At 47.5% G+C, this 20,987-nt stretch overlaps 1 protein-coding gene across 1 annotated transcript in view; it reads right to left on the bottom strand.

Moving 5' to 3' along the window:
• LOC137627784 (membrane-associated tyrosine- and threonine-specific cdc2-inhibitory kinase-like) overlaps nt 1-20,987 on the bottom strand; it is a 104,458-nt gene that overhangs the window by 55,004 nt on the left and 28,467 nt on the right. Inside the window, exons 4-5 of the mRNA XM_068359121.1 lie at nt 19,093-19,294; nt 3,852-3,974 (exon numbers count right to left, since the gene is read on the bottom strand). Of these exons, the coding sequence (XP_068215222.1) occupies nt 3,852-3,974; nt 19,093-19,294 (325 nt within the window). The remainder of the gene's footprint in view (nt 1-3,851; nt 3,975-19,092; nt 19,295-20,987) is intronic.

Genomic DNA, 20,987 nt, shown 5'->3' with positions numbered 1-20,987 from the left:
CTCCCTCTAGGATTCTTGACTTCCCTGGAGGACTTCACGCCCACCTTGTCTCTGACAGGAAAGGGCTACTGGTTGGACACGTTCGTCTTTGCTGCCGCTACCGGTTTCGTCGTCTTGGATTGGCAAGGTTGTTGAGGTGCTGGAGGTTTGTAGGGCTTATATGTAAGAGCCCTTTGGAGAAGAGAATCGTGGTTCAATTTCTTCCACCTCTCAGCTGCCTGTTCCGTACCCTTGGGCTCAAACAGACTCTTTCCCAAGATGGAAGAGTGTCTGAGCCTACAGGTATCCAAGGCAGGAACCTTCGAGTGGAACTTCTCGGCCACCCATCACGTTGTTTCAAGATCGAGTTTGCCCACAAGTTCGAAACTTGGTGGGCCAGAAACTCGATGGTACGTATGCCCGAGAGGAGGAAGGTCTCCCGGCCTTTCCTGATGCTCTCCTTGGACAGATCCTCGGGTCGCAGCAGGATGCCCAGAGACCCTAGCCAGACATCCAGCCACGAAGTGGCCTGTATGGCAAAACCGCGACCTTTTCCTGACTCAGGAACTCTGATGTCGAGAATGTCACCTGCCGGCTAGTGTGTCTCTCAAGAGAGACTCCCCTGGAAGGCTCTTCCACGGAGTGGTGCTCTGAATCATGCTGCTCTCTTCTTGGTGAACTGGCAGCAAAGTCACTGTACCCAAGGTTCTAATTGGGGGAACTCTTAAGAGTCCTTCGATTCCCTCCTAGGAGGGATACGTAACTCCAACAAAGAAGTCTGAGGGCTCTTCTCTCTCTAACACAGGACGATTCCCCTGCTCGAGGTGGGGTTTCTCCCAGGTGCGGTGGGAGAAGGTCTCACCTTGGTACAGGGAGCACGCTGGTGCTCGCGCGATGGGAAAACCCCAGGGTTCGCGCGCGAGACGCTGGCGCTCGCGCGATGGGAAAAATCCAGGAGTCGCGCGCGAGAAACTGTTGAAAACATTCTCGCGCGGGCACGACATAATTGGGTGAGCAGGAAACAGATTGAAGAGCCCATGAAAAAATGTCAGCGCGCACGCGTACGAGGTTGTTGGTGCTTGAAGATCGTCGGTGCTTGTGCGTGAAAGAAGATCGAAAGCACTAAAGATCGACGGCGCTGAAAGACCGTCGGCGCTTGAGCGCGCAAGAAGATCATCGGCGCTTGCGCGCGTAGGAAGATCGTCGGCGCTTATGCGCGCAAGAAGATCGTTGGCGCGGGGAACCATAGGAGCCTGAGCGCGGACGATCGTCGGAGCTTACGTGCGTAGGAAGATCGTTCGCCAAGAAGATCGTCGGAGCTTGACGATCGTCAGCGCTTGCGCGCATAAGAAGATCGACGGCGCTCGAAGATCGTCGGAGCTTGCGCGCGTAAGAGATCACCAGCGCTCGCTCGTGAGAGAAGATAGTCGGTCAAGATGATCGTCGGCGCTTGCGCGCGTAAGAAGATCGTCGGCGCTTGCACGCGTAAGAAGATCGTCAGCGCTAGCGCGCAAAAGAAGATCGTCGGCGCTAGCGCGTGAACGAAGATCGTAGGCGCTTGCGCGCGTAAGAAGATCGTCAGCGATAGCGCGTAAACAGCGCTCGCTCGTGAAGAAGATCGTTGGCGCTTTGAAGATCGTCGGCGCTTGCGCGCGAAGAAGATCGTCAGCGCTGGCGCGCGAAGAAGAATGTCAGGGCTAGAGCGCAAAGAAGATTGTCAGCGCTAGCACGTAAGAAGATCGTCGGCGCTAGCACGTAAGAAGATCGTCGGCGCTAGCGCGCAAAAGATCATTGGCGTAGGAAGATCATCGGTGAGCATGAGCGCGCTAAGATGAAGGACGATCCGGAACTGGGACGATCAGGACTGGAACAGGATTCCCTGGATGGAAATCTCAGGAATAGCAGGAACAGTAGGCGAGCGCTTGCGCGCAGGAAAACGAAGCGCAGGGCGATACCTGGCACTTAAGGGGCTTACTCACAGTGTGATAAAATCCCTTTGTCCCGAAGGGACCGATGCCCGTTGGAAACGGGCGTAGGCGCCCACAGCGCCAGTAGCCAGGAATGGAGACGGCAGGTCAGCAGGACTTGGAGAGGTCCCAAACCGCTGGCTAGTCTGAACAGGAACAGTCCTCCGAAGAGGAGTATCCATGAGTGGTCTCTCTCGCGAACGAGAGGTGAACACTTCGTAGAAGAGACTAGAAGACACTGATGATGGCGCCCCATGGGGCCGTTGGATCACCAAGCTGACCTATAAGGAGAAATCCTCCGAAGAGAAGACCTTATGAGTGGGCTCCCTAGCGAACGAGAAAGGTCACAAGAACTTGCAGCTGCTCAGCCCCTTGAGCATAGCTGCAGGTGCGACCGCTCAGCCCCAAGAGCATAGTCGCAGGAAATTCCACGGTCATGTCTTGCAACCTCTCAGCCCCTTGAGCATGGTTACAAGAGCGGTCGCTCAGCACCAAGAGCATAACCGCCCGAGGATCAGGAAAAAACCATCCAGGAATCATTAAGGTAAGAGAATTTCCCCCCCCCCCCCTGCAGGGGAAAAACTCATACCTGGGAAGGAAACCTTCCTCGGAAGGGAAGTTACCCACCCCTGGAGGAGAACCCCCTGAGCGATCTAAGATGAACTAAAGAGCTGACAGTTGTCACGGGAGAACTTCTAAGAGAAGGGAACACGCCCATGACGACGTCCTAGAGAGGCGGCCGCAACAGCAGACTCCCAAGGCACAAACAGGGCAGCTCTACTTCGTTGGCACATTAGGCAAACGAAGAAACCAGATCGTACTAGAAAAAAATAAAATAAATAATTAGTTAACAAAAATTCCCCCGGGAGGAACTCCGCAGAGAAACCCCGAGGGAATAGAACATAAGAATTACAAATCAGGTATGCGCCCTCCTCCCCCGCTGACATTCACGGGAGAAGGGGGAGGGCGGAGAACTGTAACAAAAACAGAATTATAACAGAATTATAAATATGTAATTCATTTAAGAATGTTCACAAAGTAAGAACAACTGAACCCCGAAGGGAAGCGTTCTTTACAGAAGCTGAAAAGTAAACAAATATTATTAGATTCATTGAAAATAATTGAGACAAATAAACGGAAAAGCTCAACCCGCAACGGGAAAGAAGCTACCGTAATAGTACGTAGTAGTAGTAAAAGGGTGAACGACCTTGCGTAGAGAGAGAGAGACCGTAGTCAATCTAAACTCCCACGTTCCCTACGCTGAGAGTCCAAGTTCCCCGCAGGGAAGGAGGAACAGCGGAGAAAACAGATGAATGGAGAAAGTCCAGCGATGACGATTCCCCACGGCAGCCGAATATCGGAAGCTGAAGGAACAACCGAAGAACCAAGAGACCGTTCCCCACGAAGTGCAACCACGGTGGCCTGGGACAACGCGGTGACGTAGTCGTACACTACACACACAGCACAACACTGAAAAGGAAACTTACTAATTTCTATACTCAAATATATACATAAACATAAAGAATGTTTACATATATATTAAGTATAAGAAAAGTAAGTAATTAAGTAAAGACAAAACATTAATGGCTGCCAAGCGAGGGCGGGAGCAGACACGTCTGGCCACCGCCCGAGCCAAAAGCGAAGTGAATCAGTTCACCGGTGTGTGGGGGGGGAAGGGTAGCTAGCTACCCCTCCCCTACCCCCTCGCTAACTAGCGCGGGGGTAGTTAACCCTCGTTAAAAATCTAATGGCTCGCCATTTCAGCTACGCCGAAAGTAATACCCCATGTAAATAGCGTGGTTTGTATTTCGGCTACGGAACAAACATCCCTTATTTCAAGTGACGAAAGATTTGTCTGAGCATAAGAACAATTCTAAATACCAATAAAAAAGTCCCTCACATTACCTGTGACATATCAATGACTAGTCCAAAGTCTCCTAATTTACAGAGACCATCATATCCAAAGAAAATATTTTCAGGCTTGATATCCATGTGAACCAATTGATGTTTGTGCAAGTGATGTACACCCTGGAAAAGAAAATTATCATTAATGCATAAAACATCAGCTTTCACAAAAACCAATCTGTTATGTTTAAAATTTCCCATATGCATCAGTTTTTTTTTTCTTTTTTTTTAAGAAAATGAGGTTGCATCAAAATGCATAAAACTTTTAAGTATATTTCTTTTACATTTACACTTTATTGAACCTTTTCATACTTGACTGAGCATGCTGACTCAAATTTATTCTATTTTTAAGCTTATTTCCCACACTATCAATTTGGTTGCTGTATAAAGTTTTACTTTAACTTTCTTTTATGTTAACATAAAACATGTGCACTTTATTATAAAAAAAATTCTAAAGATATAACATAAATAAATGAAGTATGGCAGATTTAGCTCTATTTTCAATCCTTTTAAAATTGTTTATAAAAACATCAGTTAAAACCAATGGTCAGGAGGAAAAAAAAATAGTTGGTTAAGAATTTAATGATTTAACTAGAATCAAAGGGAAATTGAATTTAGTTTGACCTCACAGGTCAATACTGATAAAAAAGAAATAATTCATAGTAGAGTTTGATGCATTTCTTATGATCATGCAATTGTAACCTTAGCGGGATGTTTTCCCTAAACATTGCAATTTTTTTTATAACAAATAAGTTATAGATTATCAAAATTCCTGAGAGAGAGAGAGAGAGAGAGAGAGAGAGAGAGAGAGAGAGAGAGAGAGAGAGAGGAGAGAGAGCCTTGAGCTCTTTATTAGGACCGTCTGCCGTGGTGTTTTGATATACTGTACCCACTTTCAGAAATCAAAAATAGTTTTATTGCTTCTATGTATGCATAAACTAATCGTACATGCTCTCCAGAAGTTTCAGCCTATTATTTTTACAAATAATGAAAATATAGTGGTCTTTAAATGATGACGTCATCCTTACTGCGTCGTCTGCATGACTGAGTTTGACAGAATCGTCTGTGTTTATCTTCTAATATATATAGCGATTTTTCACTTGTTTCGAAATCTCGTATGTCTGGCAGAAATGGAAGGCATTGGTAGAGGGTAGGTAAACGTAATCTACTCCTACAAGAACAGCAACCAGAGATTCCAAAAATGTATAGAAGGTCTACTTGCAGTTCGTATGTGCATTGTGTTTTCACAACGTCCTCGGGAACTTTATAGCAAGGCCAATGTTACCTAAGGTCATAGAAAAAACAAATAGTTAATTATTTTTCTAAATAATGAAGATATAGCGGTCTTTAAATGATGACGTCAACCTTACTGTATCATCTGCATGACACACACACACACACAAACACTCTCTCTCTCTCTTGGTAGAGGGTAGGTGAACGAAATCGTCCTACGAAAACAGCAACCAGAGATTTCCAAAGACGTAGAGAAGTTATATTGCCTGTGTTTGTTTACTTGCAGTTTGTATGTACATTGTGTTTTCATAACGTCCTCAGGAACTTTATAGCAAGACCAATGTTACCTAAGGTCATAGAAAGAACAAAAAGTAAGCAGAGAACAAGAAAAAAGAACCAAGAAGGGAGGGAAACATGAATAAGAGTACAAAGCTGAAACATGCTAACTAAAATACTGGCAACAATGAGAGGCCGCTGGCAACTCGTGACACCCTTACGCCAATGAGAGGCCGCTGGCAACTCGTGACACCCTTACGCCAATGAGAGGCCGCTGGCAACTCGTGACACCCTTACGCCAATGAGAGGCCGCTGGCAACTCGTGACACCCTTACGCCAATGAGAGGCCGCTGGCAACTCGTGACACCCTTACGCCAATGAGAGGCCGCTGGCAACTCATGACACCCTTACGCCAATGAGAGGCCGCTGGCAACTCATGACACCCTTACGCCAATGAGAGGCCGCTGGCAACTCATGACACCCTTACGCCAATGAGAGGCCGCTGGCAACTCATGACACCCTTACGCCAATGAGAGGCCGCTGGCAACTCATGACACCCTTACGCCAATGAGAGGCCGCTGGCAACTCATGACACCCTTACGCCAATGAGAGGCCGCTGGCAACTCATGACACCCATACGCCAATGAGAGGCCGCTGGCAACTCATGACACCCTTACGCCAAATGTAATAGTAAACTTAGGGTTTAAATACCTTGTTCAGGGTGCGTTTAAATAGGAATAAACAATAAAAGTACAAAGTAAGGTTATCATAATAATGTTATCTTGATTGTTTTAAGAAAAGAAGCAAAATTTGTTGCAAATCTTTGGGAGCTCATAACTCAAAAGCATACTTATTCACACATATGTACATTTTTCTCATCTATTGTTCGATTTTAGAAAGATATTGAAAATAGGAATAAAAATCCCACAATTTTGTGATACAGGATTTTGAATTTATTTTACTTTCTTTTTCACGATTATTTTGCGTCTAGACGAGGGGGAAAAAAATTAATTCATAAAAAAAAAAAAAAAAAAAATGGAAAACCAAAATTCCGTCTCACAGAATTGTTCGGTTTATAAAGTAGTTTTTATGGTAAAAGTTTCAATACAATTTTGCTAATAAATCAAGGAGTTTTTGATCAAATGACTTGAAATCTTTATATGATGAAGGTATTATATATGTCTAAAACATATAGAAATGGAGTATTTTGGATCACTAGAAAAAAAAATGACGGACATGGCGGACGGTCCCCATAAGGATAGATAGTAATTTTGGCAAAGTTGAAAGAATAGCCATAAGACTTTTAGCAAGGTGTAGCGGGTTAGTACTGGGGGATAGGTGATGGCAGGCCAAATTTGTATAGAGGTCAAGGTTTCTTTCGCTAGAAATAAAAATTACTTTCAAATTTGTCGTTTGCCATTTGTTCACTCTTTATTAGGGATGACTCACCCTTTGGATGGGTGGAAGTCCTAATCAACAGGCTAGTTTTTGACTAGGGGTTTTTCACTTACCTGCTCCCTACACATAGGGGAGAAACCCTGAAACCTTGCTAAACTCTATGAGTAATAGCATACTGTACTTTAACGGCCTGAGCAATCTGTGTGACTGTGTGATACTAGCAGTATGACTAGTCAGGGTACGAATTATTATTATTATTATTATTATTATCATCATTATTAGGGAAAATAGCTCAGTGAGGAAAGGAAAAAAGGAAAATAAAATATTTAAAGAAGAGTAACAACAATAAATATCTCCTATATAAACTATAAAAACTTTAATAAAACAAGAGGAAGAGAATAAAATGGGAGAATGTGCTCGAGTGTACTCTCGAGCAAGAGAACTCTAACCCAAGACAGTGGAAGACCATGGTACAGAGGTTGTGGCACTACCCAAGACTTGTGAACAATGATTTGATTTTGGAGTGTCCTTCTCCTAGAAGAGCTACTTACCATAGCTAAGGAGTCTCTTCTATCCTTACCAAGAGGAAAGTGGCCACTGAACAATTACAGTGCAGTAACCCCCTGAGTGGGAAGAATTGTTTGGTAACCTGTGTTGTCAGGTGTATGAAGACAGAGGAGAATATGTAAAGATTGGGCCAGACTATTCAGTGTGTAGGCAAAGGGAAAATGAACCGTAACCAGAGAGAAGGAACCAATGTAGTACTGTATGGCCAGTCAAAAGACCCCTTAACTCTCTAACGGTAGTATCTCAATGGGTGGCTGGTGCCCTGGCCAACCTACTACCTCAGGAACATAGGAATCTTTGAACCAACCATACCCAATCCCACATCGCCATGGGGTATGGGGATGCAACAAGTATATATCTCTATACCAGGATACACAAGGGAAAAGTTTTACCTGCAGACAGAGGATGCCAGCTAGCAGAGTACCATAGGTGGTGTTCCCCAAAAGAGGGGAATATGAAAGAAAGGAGGAGCCAGTCATTGTCCTTCATCCCAGACTTTATCCCAAGTAATTCTTCCCTCCACCATCTACTACTTGTCCATCAAGGAGACTGTTTAAACCATTTGCGTAGCCACCAAAGGGCAAATGGAGAATGTCTCCTTGTTCCTGTGTATCACGTCTTGCAGGAAGAGGGTGGTGAAGGTCATCTGACGCTTCCCCCACCCACTTGTAAGACATGCCTCACAAAGTAATTTTTCTTGAACGCTAGGGATGCATCTATGCCTTAAACGTCAGGAGCTCTAGGTCTTCACATCCAAGGATAAGGCTCAGGATTCAATGACTAGTCTATGACCTTGCGAGTCCGTGATCTTGGTGATCCTTCTCTAGAGCTTCCCCATCCTGACGAATAGTGCTGTCACTCTTGGGCGAGCTCCTGCAAATTCTTTTGAGATAGCACTTCAAGCTCCTCACTGGACTAAGTAGTCATTGACCTGGATCATTGGTTACACTACGAAGGATCCCAATATGAAAGGGCTAGACTCTGGGATTAATTTCTGCCGGATTTTGAGTCTGGAGACACTCATGAACGAAGTACAGGAATGACATTTGTCGATGTCGTAAGAGAGGGAGTCGTTCTTTAAATTCTTCTGGCCGAGGTCAGGGTGAGCAGGAAGGTCGTCCCATGTGTCAGGGGAAAAACTGATGTCTGACACAGCAGCACCATAGGTGTTCCTTCCGAGATCGCAATAAGCTGACCACGTTCCATGTAGGCGGTCTAACCTTCGGTTGAGGACAGATACATTGGGGACTCAATATAAGGATATACAAATCCAAAGAAGAGGAAACCCTTTCCCATCAAAAGCTAGACTCAAAGCTGAGCAGTAGCCTTTGACTCTCGGAACAGAGAGGAGACTCCTCCTCGAAGTCAAAGATGCCATTAACACTTTAGTAGAGGTCTCAAGAGGTGATACCATTCCGCTACCTGCGCCGCAGATGGCTGCCAGCTTTGTCTAGTAGACTTTGGTTGTGATTCCCGGGGGTAACCAGACATTTCACTGCAATAGATTGTACAAAGATATTCTCTCCTCTTCCCGTGTGGTTTGTCTTTGAAAATCATGACATGGAGAAGGGTCCCTTGGCACCTTTGAGAAACAGTTATAGATGGTTCTTAAACCATTTTACCTAGTGCCACCTTGGAGCTAAGAAGGTCGTTATCGGGCCTGGATGACTTTTTTGAGTGATCATATTTCTAGATCAACCAGAGGGGAGGGGGGAAACTCATAGACATCTATGATGGCCCTAGTCGGAAGGTCCCTAGAAGAGTGTTTGGGGAAATGGCACTGACGAGTAGTACCTTGGAGCTTGTCTATCAGGTCTATTGCCGGCAAAACCCACAAAGTTGGGACTCTGCTGGGTACTCAAGGATCCACAAACCACCTAAAGCCAATTATCCGAGTCGATACTCAGATTGTCCGCCAGAACATCTCCCTTGTCTGTGTAGGGCAGGTGCAAGGGTGCTGAGTAGTCTTGTCCACCTAGCATTTCCCCAACTACAGTAGTTGGCATAGGTTATGTGAAGAGGAACATCTCAGTTTGTTTGGATATTAGCCACTCCCATAGTGTCGTCGTTCATCAACATCATGGACTGTCCTGAAAGGAACTGTTGGAACTGCTGAGTGAAAGAACCGTTGGAGGGACAGAAAACTGCCCTTATTCCAGGAGGTTCATTTGGCAATGATGTTAGGAATCGGACCCGAGTCCGGAGGCTGTGTGATGCCACATGTGTGGCCCCCTTTCCTTGATGCTTCTTAGAAAGTGGAAGATCTAACCCCCTGAGAAGGTTGGGATCTGACGCTCCCCCATTGGTCACCCAGCGCTCCCAAGAGGACAGGAGATGGGATAATCAATGAGATGGCAGTTGACCTAATAGAAAGGAGCTACCGTCTTCTTCAGCCTTTCTACTTTACTTGAAGAAGGAGAGACTTTATAGTTTGTGGTCTATAAGTACTCCTAAGAATACCCGATTTTGCCTTAGCTAAAGGGATGACTTCTCAAGATTTTTCCACAATCGTCATGTTGCGGCAGATCTCGAGAAGCTTGACTTGGTGATGGAGAAGGGATGACCCAGAGTCACTTAGACATAGTCAGTCGTCCAAGGGACTCAACAAACAAATGCAGATCCCCTGAATACAGTGTGATGAAATGGAGGAGGTAAAATAAAGTTGAAAACCCTGCATCTACAACTGGTATTACCAGATGTAAAGGATAATTCTTAAATCCTTCCATGAATACGGAGGAACTGGAATCTGGTAGTGAACCTCCAAATTCCAGTATATGAAGTCCTCAGGGCCGACTGCTCGAGTCTTGTGTATCAATCCTGAACGAGATTTGTTGAACGATCTTGTTCTGGGAGGGGATCTCGAAAACAGGAGTCCCGCTTACCAAAGCCTTTCTGCAAGAAAGTTGACTGTAAAAGCAGAGAGAGACCGATTGAAAAAAAAAACGTAGTCATGCAATGATGATGTAACGCCAGAGTCAGGTTTAGGGAGGGCATCGTCGTGTGCTGACGAACAAGACCAAAGTCAAGCTATGGGTTGGCTGAATAATCCCAAGAACAGCAGGTTGAAGTTGCTTTGCGCAAGTCCCAAAGGGGGCTGGGCCAACAGTGACAGGGGGTAAAGAGGAGAGGATTCCTTGAATCTATGTTTACTATAGTCCACAAATGTAAGCATGAGCTGAATTCAATCGCCTGAAAAATTTAGGGATGGAAACGAATATCTCAGAGGTGCTATGTCTTACGTGACTGTTATCCTATGCAGGCGTGAAGGGGTGAGAAGATCACAGAATCGGAACCTAAAACCTTGCAAGTGATCTGATGAGTTCTCTAACTTGTGGAGAGAAGTTGGAGAAAATAATCCCAAAGGATTATGTTTATTGAGTCTCATTTCTAATCACAGGGGAGGGCGGCAAGAGCGAGTGATCGGAAGAAATCTATTGCGGCAACCACTGAGTAAAACTATGTTCTACCTTCCTGGAGAGATCTGGCGGTGTATGGGAGAGAGCACATGCGCGACTATCATAGATCTTGTTATCCAAAGCAGATATCGACTTGTAAGGTATCCATATACCAAAACAAGTGACCCAGGTTAAAGACAGGGAGCAGAGGAGGCGACTAGTCGTTGACGCACAGGGCACATCAGCCCACTTGTAGTAGTAGTAATGGTTCTATGAACATTCATGAACGCTAACGAGAGCCGGTGTGCCGATGAAGTTTACGCATCCACCTGCACGAGCCCTTTAAACATCTACATGACCTCTTGAATCGTGTCGAGAGGCCGAAGCTCATATGGAGAAGTTCTAGAGATGAATTGCATCGGGGAATCTGTTCCTACTGTACTTGTACGAAAAATCACAAATTCTAAGTAATTTGTATTTTTCCTAACATACTTACCGAGAACTACTTCCTTAGGAGATACCTGGAATCTCCTCTCATCCGACCAGAGTTTTGTGTAGTTTACCCTACTTCCGTTTTCTGTGAGGACTACTGTACCCCAGGTAGAAGGATACGTGCTCCGAGGCCAATCCCGGGTCAGGCCGCATGCTAGCTTGGGTCTCGACCCTCAGTAAGTTCTTGGATGCTTAATTACCTAAGGGTCAGTAAGGCACTCGGGGAAGGAAGGGAGGGCCATTAGACGAAAGTAGTTCTCGGTAAGTATGTTAGGAAAAATAAAAATTAATTAGAATTTGTGATTTGTTCCAACACGGAGACTTACCTCTAACTACTTTCTTAGGAGACTTACACTTTAGGAGGTGGGAGTGTCTTCCTGACCTCTAGACCCAACTAAGCAGGACGGCAGGGAACCTAGATAGGAGACTAGGTTCAAAGTTGGTCAGAAAACGAAACCGTAGGGAAAACTACACAAAGAGCTCATGTTAGTGTCTAAGTAACTCACCCTTAAAACATTCCTCGATGCGGTGTCCTATGACGATGTTGTGAACTGATGTCTTGTGCAGGCTCTACCCGAGTTATCTCCGGGGGGAAGGAAAAAGGGAAAGGAAGGACAAGGGGGATAGGTAAACGAACCTGTGTCTCTTGGTCTTGCTACCCACGATTGTACCTGAGGCTACACTGTTAAATCGCCTGGAGCGCGGAGATGACAGTTCCTATCGAGAACCCGTCTAAAGACTTCCTCGAACATTCCTTGAGGTATTGAGTTGTGAAGGTCGACTGGTTCGACCAGGTGCCTGCTCTAAGGATCTGAGCCACTGCCATGTTCTTCTCGAAGGCTAGGGAGGTACTTAAGAACCCTAATGTCATGGGGCCTGGGGGTACCTGGCAGGGGAAGACCCGCACTGCTATAGGCCCTGATAATCACCTGCCTTAGCCAAAAGGAGATGGTATTCTTTGAAACTTGCTTCTTCACTGTGCCCGTGGAGACGAAGAGGTTCTTGATACCAGGGCGGAGTCTAGCCGTCCTTTCCAGGTACAGTATTTCCTTACGGCTCTGACGGGACATAACTTCAAATCCTCCGGATTACCTGACCGAGGAATTGCTGGAATTGTGAAGCCCTCGAACTTATGATACCAGACAGCTGGATTCTGGGTCTTAGCCACAAACGATGGGACGAACTTGAAGGAGACCTCACGCCAACCCTTCGCGTGTGAGACTTCATAGGACAAACTGTGGATTTCCCCCACCCTCTTTGCTGACGCCAAAGCTAACAAAAAGACAATCTTGAGGGTGAGATCCCTATCCACTATGTCCTTCAAGGGTTCGAACGGGGGTTCACTTAACATCTTCAGAACTCTTGCCACGTCCCACTGCGGTACCCTGGAGGCTTGAGGGGGACATGCTTGTTCGAAGCTTCTGATTAGCATAGATATATGTCTTGAGGAACCCCGATCAATGCCCTTATGGAGGAAAACTTGGCCTAAGGCTGCACGGACTCCCTTGATGGCCGGTATTGACATGCCGACCACGTCTCTGAGGTGTACGAGGAAGTCTGCAATGTCCGGGATAGAAGCCCTTAGTGGCTTGATGTTTCTGGAGGAACACCATTTCGTAAATGTGGTCCATTTTGCCTGGTAGACCGCTGCCGGAGAACGCCTCAGATAACGCGACATTCTTTCCCCTGTCCCTGCCTAATACCCCTCCTTCCTTAGGAGACGCTCGATAACCTCCACGCGTGAAGGCGGAGAGATCGAGGATTGTCGTGGAACCTTTGGAAGTGGGGCTGACTGAGAAGGTCTGGTCTGTCTGGCAGCGACCACGGGGGAAGGCACGCTAGCTCTTTTAGATCCACGAACCACTCCCTCTCCGGCCACCAGGGCGCTACCAAAGTCATCCTTAGGTTGTGAGCTGTCCTTACCCTGTTGAGCACTTGCCTGATCAACGCGAAGGGAGGAAAAGCGTACATGTCGAGATTGTCCCACCTGTGTTGAAAGGCGTCCTCCCATGACGCCTTTGGGTCTGGGACAGGAGAACAGAATACGGGGAGTTGTGCGTTCAACCTTGTCGCGAAAAGATCCATTACTGGCGAACCCCACTTCTGGATGATAAGCCTGGCTACTTCTGGGTGCAGAGACCACTCGGTTCCCACCACTTGACCCATCCTGCAGAGTCCGCCGGCCAGGACATTTCGTTTTCCTGGAATGAACCTCGCTGTGATCCCGATTTGTTCTGACTCGGCCCAATCCAGGATCTCCAACGTAAGATCGCACAACTCCTTCGATTTCAGTCCTCCCCGTTTCTTTAAGTATGCTACTACTGTGGCGTTGTCGCACATCAACGCCACTGTGTTTCCCCGTAGAAGACTGACGAACTGTAGGCATGCTTTCCGAACAGCTTTCATCTCTAGGATGTTGATGTGTTGAACTTTTTCTTCCTCCGTCCAAACACCTCTTGCTGACTTCCCGAGAAGGTGTGCGCCCCATCCTTCCTTGGAGGCGTCTGTGAAGAGGAGCATCTCGGGAGGCTCGTCTGCGAAGAGCCTCCCCTTGAGGGTGTTCGTCCAATCTTGCCACCACTCCAGGGATTCTCTAGTCTCTGGAAGAACGGGAACTACCTTGTGGGGGGAGTCTACTTGGTTCCAGAGTCCCTTCAGGTTCCACTGGATACTCCCGAGTTTGAGTCTCCCTTGGCGAACCAGTTTCTCCAAAGATACTAGGTGACCTATTAACCTCTGCCAGTCCTTCGCTTTCCTGGGATGTCCTGATAAGAAAGGACGGAGGACCTGGTCCAGGTTGTTCAACCTCTCCTCCGACGAAAGGCTCTCACTAGTAGGGAGTCCAGAACCATCCCCAAGTAAGTCATCCTGGTGGAGGGAGACAGGCGAGACTTCTCCAGATTGACGGTGATGCCCAGAACTTTGCAGAACTGTAGTAGCTCCATGCCTTGTTCCTTCAAAACTTCCTCTGAGGATGAAAGGAGCAACCAGTCGTCCAGGTAACGAATCAGGCGAATACCTCGTTCGTGAGCCCAAACTGAGACTGTCGCAAAGACCCTCGTGAAGACCTGAGGAGCTATTGACAGACCGAAGCAGAGGGTCTTGAACTGCAAGATCTGGGCACCCCATCTCACCCGAAGATACTTCCTGCTGGAGGGGTGAATTGGGATCTGAAAATAAGCGTCCTTGAGGTCTAAGGACATCATGAAGTCCCCTTCCCTCAAGGACTCTAGGACCGACCTCGGGGTGTCTATTTTGAAGTCGGTCTTGCACACAAACTTGTTGAGGGGCGACAGATCTATGACTGGTCTCCAACCTCCCATCGCTTTCTCCACCAGAAAGTCTACTGTAGAACCCCGGACCCAGTTGCTGTACCGTTTCCATTGCTCCTTCCGCTTGGTTGGCCGGAATCAGAGGTGGAGGGTTCTGCCAGGAACGGTAGTCTGTACCCCTCCTTCAACACCATCACTGTCCACGGTTCCGCTCCGTGGTCTTTCCATGCTTGCCAAAAAGGTCTGAAGCATCCCCCTACCTGAGGCTTGGGCAGGAGTAGGGGGCCTCTCACCCTACCTTCTCCTGGAGGATCTACCTGAACGCCCTCTACTGGAGGCTGAGTATGACGTCCTAAAAGTGGCTGGCGCTGACGGTGCTCCTCTACGGGGGGGCTGCGACGGCTGCGACCAAGACGTAGAAGGAACGTCTCTCCTTGTCTGGCTAGGAGAGGCTCGAGGAGTAGTGGGGCCATCGGACGCAGGTCTCCTGTGAGCGGGCCTCCTCATGGCTTGAGGTCTGGGGACGCTCACTTCCTTCCTCTTCATCACCTTCTCCATAATCGCCTCCGCCTCCTTCAAGGGGAAAAGCACGTCACCCCACACGGGTAGGCTCCTCAAAGCCCTCGCCTCCCTGTCCGGGATCCCCTTGGACAACTTGCTCAATACCGTGTCCCTTCTTCTAAGTACCCAGTTGGCCGACTGAGCTAGGGACTGTAACGTTAAAAATTTTAACGCCCTACCTCCCGAAATAATCAGTTCCTTCAGGAGCGCTTGGTTAGCTGGGACTGATAGGTCGTAGGAGGCCTGGACGCCCACTAGAGTCGAGGCCCACCAGTCTAACCAGGAGGCGACGTTGACCAGGTCCTTGGCCATCTCCTCCATCATCGTCGCCTCTGACTGGGAGAAACAGATCGGGGCTGACGAGGCTCTGTCCTTCAAGGGAGGCCTCCATCTTACAGGCTCCTGGCCGTTGTCCTTCTGGTAAATAGAATTTACTCTGGGACCTCAGTCCCTGGAGTAACTTCGAGGTACTCTGCGATTTGGGGGCTTCCGTATTGCCCGCCACAATCTTGTTGATGTGAGTACGATCAAGTCTCACGTCTCTGGCCACAGGCAGAGCTAAGGAGGGTTTTTGTTGGAAGGGGGCCTCTATTAGCCTATTGAGGCTAGAACGCCAGGCATCTTCGTCGGAGGGAACAGGTTCCTCTATCCTGTGATGCTTCCTTATGAAGCCTAACACTCTCCTATAGACCGAGTCCTCCACTGGCGCGGCCTCCGTGTCGTCGTCGGCGTCCTCCGTCTGGCGTTGAGCCACTGCCTCGACGGGCGCCTCCGCATAAAGTTGTGGATGTAGGACAGGCACTGCCGCGGAGGCGAGCGCTTCCGTCCTCCGTCTGTCCTTCATCATGGAAGGTGCGGCTTCCGTAGGCTTGCCCGACAGAGGAAGCCGTCCCTGCTTGTCTAGAGTCAGAGCCGCCTTCGATGACTCGACTTGGCTGCCCGTCCGAAAAGGCGACTCCCTCCGCTAGGTGGATTGAGTCGGCGCTTTTGCGGTCTTACGCCTGTCGGAAGGGGGTCTCGGGGACGCGTCCCTCCAAGGGTCAAGCCTGTGTCTGGAGGAGGACCTTCCTGGAGACTTATCTCTGGGGAGCCAACCCGCAGTGCTCGGGATCGAAGTGAAGTCCGCGAGCTTACTGCGGGGGACGAGGACCCATTCTTCCCTTGGAGATCTGCTCCTCCTGAATTTCCCCCTCTGGGACCTGGACCGCCTTCTTCCATGCCGCGACCGGGACCGCGACCTCGAATGGGAGCGCCTTCTCCTGGATCTGTCCCGTTTCCGCCGATGTCTCCTCTGCGCTTCTCCTCCCGACGAGACTGATGAGCCCCCCACTGAAGATTCCGACGAATCCCCGTAAAACTTCCGCGGGGCAGGGGAATGGAGAGTGGGCGGCTTGACGACTTGCTGTGTTCCGGAGGTCGAAGGTTGTAGAAACACATCCAGAACTGACGAAAGAAGAGATGAGGGAGATCGTGGCCGCTCGGCATTCGGGAACCAGGAACCAAGGCCCTCCTCCATCTTCAACGGGGATCTACCGGGCGTCTTCGGGGGCATCCATGCGAGGGGATCCGCCAACGAAGAGTCTTCCTTCTCTGGGGCGCCTTCAGCTGCGGAGGTACCTGAAATATAGGGACATTCTTACTCCACATGGGGTCATCCGACGAGACGTGCCCCGCAAGCATAAGGGCATCGTCTCGAGGACCCCCACCAACTTCACCTTCATGCCCCCCACTTGCCTGTAAAGAAGCAGCAACCCCACTATCCCGAAGAGAAGACTCCTGGGAAAGAACCGATGGTTTCTTCCCCGCAGTGGACTTACCTCGTCCCCTACTCTGGGTAGGGGAAGATGGAAGGGAAACCCCATCAGATTTTCCTCCTGGGGACGTCAAAGGCGAAGAGGTGCTAATCTTCCTGGGCGACCTCTTGGCAGACTTCTTTTTCTTAGTACCAAAACGTACCCACTGCACCTCATTCCACGACATGCACTCCGGGCACATGTCCGTTGGAGAACACACACTACCTCTGCAAGACGAGCAAAGGGAATGCGGATCAACCTCCGGTTTGGATAAGAACGCACCACACGACTTCCCGGTCCTAGACCCAGGACAACGGCGGGGATGCTCCATCACGCACTAACACAACACCGCAAGACACAGGAACGCAATGGAAAGGATAAAAGGATAAGGATCACACATGGAAACACATGGGAATGAACAAGGATATCAAGCGAAACCGCGAGAACACAAGGGAGAGCACAGCGATACCACGTGGGAGACACGCAGGACACAAAGAGTCACACTGAGAGAGGAGAGCGATGAGATGATATCACGACGCGACCAGAGAACTTACTGAGGGTCGAGACCCAAGCTAGCACGCGGTCTGACCCGGGATTGGCCTCAGGGCACGTATCCTTCCGCCTGGGGTAGTCCTCACAGAAAACGGAAGTAGGGTAAACTACACAAAACTCTGGTCGGATGAGAGGAGATTCTAGGTATCTCCTAAGAAAGTAGTTCGAGGTAAGTCTCCGTGTTGGAACAACAGCAGATTATAAGTGGCAAGTGAGGAATCAAGCACTACGACAACTAGGAGAACAGGCTGAAGGAAGCTGGAAGCGTCAAGCTCGCAGGGGGGGAGTAACATCATTTTCATGCTCCATCAGGCCACACTCCGAGGGCTTAGAGGAACACTGCTCCAGGGAGGACTGAACCAGCGTACGGGAAAGGTGTCCACCACGAGTAGCCAGATCATGCTTCGGACTTAGCCCCTCTTCCGCCGGCTGAGCAAGCTCAGGATGAGGGAGAGCGCCGTCACCAGCATGATGATCAGGAACTGTCGCAAGCGCAAGGCAATGGGTAGGGTAGCACCAGCAGCTTCCACAGGAACAGGAACACGATTTGGTCTTTGCACTCCCTCACCGGCTGCCATCGCAGGAGGGAATGCATTGTCGTCAGTTCTGAAGAAAATCCATAGAGAGAAAACCTATCCCACAAACGGAAAAGATATCCCCTGAGAGGCACAGACCATGCTTCTGAGTTTGCACTCCTTACGCCGGCTGCACTAGTCAAACGATGGAGTGCAACGTCGTTAGCACTGAAAAAAACCACTTGGGAGAAAAACCTAACCCGCGAACGGGGAAGGTGTCCCCCAAGAGGCGCAGGAACACGCATCAGACTTTGCATTCCCTCCGCCAGCGACATTCGCAGAACGAGGGAGTGCGGCGTCGTCATCACAGAGGAGCAAGACCAAAGTCGAACTCTGGGACGGCCTTCCCTCTATCGAACTCCCAGGGGGCAGGCAACATCTACTTGAATACGTAGGATTATCCACACGGAGAATGACTACCCTGTGGAGGAGGGCCAAGCCGCTGCACTTTGGGAAGCGGGGTAGGCCTCAAGCCCAAGGGTTGACTGGCATCAAGGGGGGGAAGAGATTGTAAGAAAAGGTTCTCCACCCTCGAGAAAAAGACCAAGCCTAGGCCGTCTCCAAAACAACAACACTCACACCTGTTAAAATTAAACAAAAGCTAAAAGAACAAATTAGTCAAAGGCCAGTCAAAAAAAAGTTGGGCGGTGGAGAGAGAAAAACCTCCACTCCCCACCAAGCCAAAAGTAAAAATTGGCGAGAGAGCCCCTTCAAACTAGCAGTGGGATAGTTACGCGCTAAAAGTCTATTCTAGCTTCACCAAAGGTATATCCCTAATAAAGTGTGAAAGGGTTTATATTTAGTATCTGAACAAATGCAAGTTTATATTTACCATCATGCATTTTATATAACCAAATATTATTAACACATACTTTATGTAAGAGGTCCTTTCAATAATTTACACTATCATAACCTCTATGGACAACATGGGGGTGATCAACTTTGATCAAGAAGAAAGCTTACCTTAATGCTGTACTTTATTAGGCGAATTACTTAGTACTTTCAATATTTATTAGAAGGTCAAATATAATTTTACTAATCTAAATAAAAATAATTGGAATCTGGAGAGCCTCTCATATCTTGACACAGCCACTTATATGATAGTAAAAACTGGAAATTTTCATTACCTGTAATAAGTCAACCAAATAGTCCCAAATTAAGGATTCTGGTATATCGTGACGGTCATTCGCTACATCAGCTAGAGACATACAACAAACTTCTGTTAAAAGATAAAGATGCTGCCTCTCCTCCCAAGCTCGATAGAATTCGACACAATTCTTGTGTTTAGGTAACTTTTCATGTTTTTGTACTTCCTCCATTCTTCGCCGCCTAAAATAATACAATAAGTAAATATAGTTACTTTTGATAATTAAGGCTCAGTTGAAGCCTGCTTATCAGGCACTGAATTAGGAAACACATACCCAGTCTTGTTATGCCACAAATCTCCCAAGTAATAAAAGTAAAAGTATTATCAAGAATAAAAGGTGAAAATACAGTACTGTATACAATAATGAAAATTATCAAGATGAAATACAATATATTATTGGAAATTGAATCAAAATTCTAAATAGAACTATAAGGACACGAGAAGCACAGCAATGCAAAAAGTTACTGTAAACCAATGTAACAATAATTTATACAATGTACAATATACATATGAACCTCATAATAATGGACTAATTGGGGAGGAGGGGCTGTCAGTTATACAGAAAATGGAGTTTTTATGATAAAACAAAGTTTTATGAATACTTACCTGGCAGTTATATATATATAGCTGATATCTCTAAATCGGAAGAATTTTTCAAAACGAGACAACCGCCTTGTGGTGGTTGGGAGGTAGGTGGTCACACCCGTCACAGGGTGGTACAAGGAACCATTCCCGTGTCCAATACTTCAGTTATCTATGCCCGACCTGTCTCCTGAGGGGAGGTGGGTGGGCCTTCGAATATATATATAACTGCCAAGTAAGTATTCATAAAACTTTGTTTTATCATAAAAACTCCATTTTTATGAATAGTACTTACCTGGCAGTTATATATATATAGCTGAATCACACATTTGGAGGAGGGAAACAGACAGTAAACATCGTTGGGGAAACAACAAGAGTGTTGTAGGAGATAAAAACACCTTGATTCCTTGCCTGCTAAGGTAGCTGATTTCAAAGGTACAGCCTCTAGAGTGGCTTTCCCTTAGGAGAGTTTATCCAGGAGTAAGCCTGCAATGCTGGAAAAAACTCAATCGAGTCTGTCAAAGGGATAAGACCAACAACTTCACTAGACTTCAGAAACTACCTTCGTCCCATATAATAAAAACTGCAACCTTACTAAAACTAACCACCTAACCCTGCAACATAGACATAAACTATCTATCTAGACTGAGGGAACCGTACCACAAGACGAAGTCCTCAGACTACAGTACCATAAAAACACAAACCCTCATACATGCATATAAACTAAGGTTGAGTGGGATTATTAACTCCTTTGCCTAATACAGAAACCGCAGCTATGTATGGGCCCAAGGTATAGCACTTGCCAAAGTCTACTCTCACCTCTCTAAGTTAATGAGAAGCGAAGACAGAGTTGCTCCTCCAGAAAATTGCATCCATGAATAGCCTAACTAACAAATATTCCTGATATGCCAGAGAGGTAGCAATGGCCCTCACTTCGTGAGCCCGTAATTTCAACAGGGCGAAGTGTTCCTCCTCACACAAGAGGTGGGCTTCCCTAATTTTCTCCCTCAGGAAAAAGGACAAAGCATTCTTAGACAGGGGTTTTTGGTGGATCTTTCACTGAACACCATAACAAGTTGGATGCACAGCTCACGTTCATAGTGTGAGCCAAAAAAGCTTTGAGGGACCTAACTGGGCAGAGGAGTCTTTCCTTCTCTTGACCCACCAGGTTCGTAAGGTTAATGACATCAAACGTCGTAGGACAGGGTTACGAAGGGTTCTCGCTCTTTACGAGAAAGATGAACCTTACGGCACAAACTGCCCTATCCTAATTGAAGCTCACCCTCTTCTCAA

The sequence above is a fragment of the Palaemon carinicauda genome, chromosome 2 (assembly GCF_036898095.1).
Source record: "Palaemon carinicauda isolate YSFRI2023 chromosome 2, ASM3689809v2, whole genome shotgun sequence".
Lineage (NCBI taxonomy): Eukaryota > Metazoa > Arthropoda > Malacostraca > Decapoda > Palaemonidae > Palaemon > Palaemon carinicauda.
Note: the sequence above shows the minus strand (reverse complement) of the source record. Positions and strands in the feature narration are given on the sequence as shown.